General features: G+C 37.9%; 1 protein-coding gene across 1 annotated transcript; it reads right to left on the bottom strand.

Annotated features, from left to right (window-relative positions):
• Positions 1-1,157: 1,157 nt before the first annotated feature.
• hmgb2a (high mobility group box 2a) lies at positions 1,158-3,404 on the bottom strand. Its single transcript, XM_082163437.1, has 5 exons — positions 3,256-3,404; positions 2,407-2,565; positions 2,067-2,218; positions 1,810-1,984; positions 1,158-1,740 (listed from the first exon to the last, which is right to left on the bottom strand). The coding sequence occupies exons 2-5, from the start codon at positions 2,551-2,553 to the stop codon at positions 1,570-1,572; spliced, it is 645 nt and encodes a 214-aa protein (XP_082019563.1). The 5' UTR covers positions 2,554-2,565; positions 3,256-3,404; the 3' UTR covers positions 1,158-1,569.
• Between the last annotated feature and the right edge of the window lie 2,066 nt (positions 3,405-5,470).

Below are 5,470 nucleotides of genomic sequence, written 5' to 3'. Positions count from 1 at the left end.
ACTGTTTTTTTTAACTGCAGGCTTGATGAGCATAAGAGACTTCTTTCAAAAACATTAAAAATGGTAATGTTTCCAAACTTTTGACTGGTACTGTATATATATATATATATATAAACTTCCAGCATAACTTCAAGTTATTAGTTGATAAATTGTTTTCTGAGTTTGCGAATTTTAAGCACCTCCCTTTAATGTAGAAGTTATAAGCTTGTTTGCACAGTGTTCTTGGAAAGTGCCTGCTAATGTGGAAGTGATCCCAGTATACTGTTCATATGCAGATTAGGTTGTTCAAGGCAGTAGACTGAGCTTTTGGATGCAGGTGAGCAGATGTCAAATGTACGATATACATCTATTGTCACTGCATAGAACAATACACCCAACCTATATAGCGGACCACGTGTCACATGACCAAGCAGAAGGACATCTCAGCCCAAACATAAATCATTAATGCACTTAATCATAACTCTGGTTACAGATAAAGTTACATGTGCATTTATGCCTCTTATTTTTCAGATCAAATTATTCACAGGTGAGATTAGCATTTCCTTCTGGGTAACCTGATAACCAACAATTAAGAAACAACCCTCTATATAAAGGTTTTTTGGTTCACCCAAAAATTGTAATTGTCACTACTTGCTCACCCTGCTCATGTTGTTCCAAATTTGTATGAGTTTCTATCTTCTGTTGAACACAGATGATATTTTGAAGAATGCTGTTATCCAAACAGTGGACAGTAGCCATTGACTTCCATAGTAATTTCTCCCTACAGTGGAAAATGGGTCTGTCACCAACATTCTTCAAAATATCTTTAGTGTTCAACAGAAGAAACTCATACAGGTTTGGAACATGACAATTTTTCATTTTTGGGTGAACCATCCCTTTAAGTCAGTAACAATTACACTCCATAGTTATGGTCTAACAATAGCATCATGGCCAGTCCACAAGAAACTAAGCCTAATTTAAAACACCACAATTTTAAGCTGTCTGCTTGAAGTAAAATAGTGCAAATAGTGTGTAAAACTGCCAAAGCTGAACAGTTTCAATTTAAACTAAAACACTTGGTTTAATACAATTTGCTTAGGCAATGATTAAATTAGTTTATACCTCAATGATATTTAATCAGCACCTGTTGCCATGAATAAATGCGGTCTGACAATATGCAGTATGAACAAATTCTGCAAAAATCTTTAATAAGTCAAATAAAGTCAAAATTGCACACAGTGGAAAGGGAAACTGGTCATAATATACAAAAATTTAATAACACAAAAAAAAAAAAAAAAAAAAATTCAGTCTAGACAACTTTTAAAGCTCATTTTAAAAATTGAGACACTACACAAATTGTTCCTCATTTGTCTTAAAATGGCAGTAGAAATAATATGAAACAGGGAAAGAAAACAAGCAACCACAGCTATCAAGACAAAAAGCAGTGCTTAAAAAAAAAGCTGTTACATTTACAAAACAGCACATGACCTCAATATGTATTCAATTATACACATTTCTGTACAGGTCTTGAAAAATTTAAATGCATTCACATTGTTTTGCAAACAACTCAGCTCAAGTTTTCCTGATAGTTTAATCATCATCATCATCCTCCTCCTCTTCCTCGTCCTCTTCTTCCTCATCATCCTCCTCCTCGTCGTCATCATCATCATCAGCTTCCACCTTTTTTCCTGCTGGCCGGCCAGGTCCACCCTTCTTGCCACCCTCTGCTTTTGCTCCTTTGGCGCGATATGCAGCAACGTCCTGGTACACAAATACTTGTTAACACGAGCAAAATGCCATCAAAAGTACCTGAATTGGGCCAACCTTTACCTTTTCATACTTCTCCTTGAGCTTCATGGCCTTCTGCTCATATGGAGACTTTTCCTTCGGTGAAAGCTTGGACCACATTTCCCCAAGTTTCTTTGCAATGTCACCAATAGAGATGCCAGGGTGGTCACCCTTCACCTTCGGGCGATGGTCAGAGCAGAAGACAAAGAAAGCCGATCTGATGATGGAAGAAGAGTTAGACTTAAAATAAATATTAAAATAAAATATAAATCTCAGGGGTCTATTTGTGCACTACTTACGGTGGTCTCTTAGGAGCATTTGGGTCTTTCTTCTGCTTTTTCCCTCCTTTCGCACCTTTAGGAGGCACATAAGTTTTCATCTCCCGTTCATAGCGGACCTTGTCGGTTTTGGCCATTTCTTCAAATTTGCCCTTCTCCTTAGAGGACATGGTCTGAAAAACATGGGACTATGATTAGATTGTGCCAGGCAGGCGCAGTGTGTCTCCCTTTATCCTCCCGCCCTACATTTGCCTCAGTCACTTGAGTAACAGATGCATCGTGTAATTCTGCCCCACCCCCCCCTCCCTAACAACCACCACCCCCCGGAAAAACATTGAAGCAGCCCTTCTGTTCAGCTCACCTTCCATCTTTCAGAGCACTTCTTGGAGAACTCTGAAAAGTTCACCGATGTCCCTGGATTTTTCTTTTTATGTTCCTCCCGGCAGGTTTGCACAAAGAAGGCGTAAGAGGACGTCTTTCCCCTGGGCTTAGTAGGATCCTTACCCATGGCTGTAATGTGCTAAAAGTGATAAAGAGACAAAAACCTCTTTAAAAGAAAATAACCCTCAGAAACAGCAGCATGTATTGTACAGTCAAAACCTGTGTTGTTGCTTTGTGCGCTAGCAAAGCGACGGAGAAATGATCGCGCACTAAACGCTAGTTAATCCGATCAAGTTCCTGCTTCGTTTCCACCAGATCACTCAACTAGAACAATAAGCGTCCCTCCATTTTGTTTTCCCGCCTAAACTGCAGGAAATATGCACTATAATGTATGAAGGCTATTATGTTTCAGACTCTAGTCGTTGAAAGTAAATAAACCAAGTGTGCCAAGTAACGGCACACAACTTTAGAGCACTTTTAGCCGCTTCGGTCTCACGAGCGCTGCGCTCCATTACGACCTCAAACTCAAGCCAGCCATGGCTGCTTACGCTCTTAACTTCACAAGATCACTAAGCTGGTGAAATCCTTTAAATATACTTGCTCACGTAACCAGCTACAAAAAGCTACAGCTGAGATGATAACACGCTTATTTATTTTTTAAATAAACAACACTTTTCTTGGTTTCAACTGTAGTAGCAGTAAAAAGTATTAAAAGTATCATACAAAAATTCTAATGCGACCGTGTATGTTAACGTTATCTTTCTCAGACATATTCTATAAAAGCTCAAGTTTAATGGATTTATCGGGTACATTAAGACATGCAGCTTACCTCTATTCAGCCTCAACTGCTCAACACGTACTCTTGGTTGTAAACTGTTGTTTTGTAGCTGTGTGCTGCAGGGCGCACAAACTTGATTAAATGCCCATAGACTCCACCCTCAGAGTTCTCGTCTGATTGGTTGGGACACGTTCGAATTTGAATCAGGAACGTTCTAGACGCGGTATTGAATTCTTATTGGCTGTCTATGACCGCAGTCAAGTTTCTTCGTGAAAATTAGATCCAGATGACGACGCCACTGATCTCGTTAGCTATTGGTTGAACTAGGGATTTAAAATAATGAGCGGTAAGTCTTTGAATCAAGGAAATGCGCCCCAGTTTCGTTCTTCTATCCAAATGACTTTATGTAACAAATATTAATACGTTGCACATTCTGAGTGAAATTGTTTGAGGGAGGATCACTATGACAAACAGAATCAGGGTTCGAAGGCTTTAGGTTTTAAAGTTTTAATTGGCACAAACAACGTCGCGCCATATGGACAAAAGCTGAAGTCTGAGTTGATGCGGGTTTAAAGAAGGCACGCCTTGGGTGTCTGCTCACACCTCCTAGGTTAAAACCAAGTCATGGCTACTATGATTTTTCATCACTATGATTTTTTTTTTACATTTAAATCTAAAAATCTTGCCCCATGTTTCCAACGCATTTATTATATATATATATATATATATATATATATAATTTTTTTTATTTTTTTTATTTTTTTTTTTTATATAAATTTGTCTAGAAGATAAGTATTGCAGCAGGGTAATCTACACATTAGGACGATTATTGCGTTCGTAAACACATGATCACGTGATACTTTAACCTTTTGTGGGGGAAAGGGCGTTCGTTTGTCGTTAGAGTAGGCTACCATTGAATGTTATAAAGTAATACATAACCCAGAAGACAAAGATGACAAACAGAAGACAAAGATTGCATAGTTCACTTAAACATACTTAAAACTGTTATAGTAGCAAGCAATTATTTTCTTCTATTTCTTAATATATTTAAGTGAAATCTGTAAGAAGATCTGCTAGAATCACTATTGGAGCATTAATGACAGCATGGCCTGGAAAAAATATAAATTGCTGCTGTTGTATTATACAAGTTATGCTATGAAATTGTGACAGTGCTAATGTCATTTAACACACACACACACACACACACACACACACACACACACACACACACACACACACACACACACACACACACACACACACAAGACAAATTCTAATCTGAAGTGTTTGTCTGGGCAGTTCAAGCCAGTTCCATGAAATATGTGCCATCAAGATTCATTGTGGAAAACACTCTCAGCTGTTCAGACAACTGAAAGGCCAAGGGGGGATGGACAACTGGAACTCTGCTGAAATGTAGCCTATATGAAGAACAAGAGCAGTTTGGTGGTATTTAAAGAAGTAAAACTTGTATATGAAAGAAATGGTGTATTTATAAGAACTTTAAAAAGATCACTTAAAGCTGATATGTTTATACACAAAAATCTTAAATATATTTGCACAAAATTATGTATTTCAGACTGTGATGGATAACTAAATGAGGTCATTCGCATGACACTGTTACCACCAGCATTAGAGCCTAAAACAGCACCTCACATTCAAATCTATCTACATTTTCCCTTTGGATTTCAATAGGTTAGGACAATAGAGGTGTAAAACAGTTCTAGAGAATTAGCCAAATGGCTGTCTAAGTACCCTATAAGCACAGTTTGTCTGAGTACAAAGGGCATGATCGGGGATAACTCAAGTCTGAAATGTGGTCAAATAAGAAACTGAATAAGAATACATACCAGCTAGACATTAAATTGCACTTTTCAGATTTGACGTTTTAACAAGTGCAAGAGAAAATATATTATTTGTGAATAATCAGGAGTGCATTAAGTAGGCTATCCCAAATGTGACTTAGAAACTAGCTCAACAACTAAAACTAGTTTTTGTTGGTCTTTGTTTTTCAGTATCTCTCTGTTGTCAGACATACCTAGTCTTTGGACTCATGCTAATTTAAATGTGTCTTCCTTTAGATTTATGCAATTAATAGGTAGGCCTACAGAAAAATGGACAGGTGAAACACTGTCCTCTTTTCTTTCTTTTTGTAACATGGCCTTCCGTTAAAATTTCTGCATGAAACACATCCTGTTCATCTGTGGTGTGGTGCTATATAGACCTTGTGTAGCCCCGCCCCTTTTCAGCGCTGCGCTCGTTGTCTTTT

The sequence above is a fragment of the Leuciscus leuciscus genome (assembly GCF_965113295.1).
Source record: "Leuciscus leuciscus genome assembly, chromosome: 3".
Classification (NCBI taxonomy): Eukaryota; Metazoa; Chordata; class Actinopteri; order Cypriniformes; family Leuciscidae; genus Leuciscus; species Leuciscus leuciscus.
Note: the sequence above shows the minus strand (reverse complement) of the source record. Positions and strands in the feature narration are given on the sequence as shown.

What these genes read in the sequence shown, in the direction of transcription:
- hmgb2a (XM_082163437.1), bottom strand. Translation starts at nt 2,553, where the DNA reads ATGGGTAAGGATCCTACTAAGCCCAGGGGAAAGACGTCCTCTTACGCC. An exon ending in AATGCTCCTAAGAGACCACC is followed by an intron (nt 1,985 to 2,066) that starts GTAAGTAGTGCA and finishes TTCCATCATCAG; the next exon opens with ATCGGCTTTCTTTGTCTTCT. An exon ending in TCAAGGAGAAGTATGAAAAG is followed by an intron (nt 1,741 to 1,809) that starts GTAAAGGTTGGC and finishes TTTGTGTACCAG; the next exon opens with GACGTTGCTGCATATCGCGC.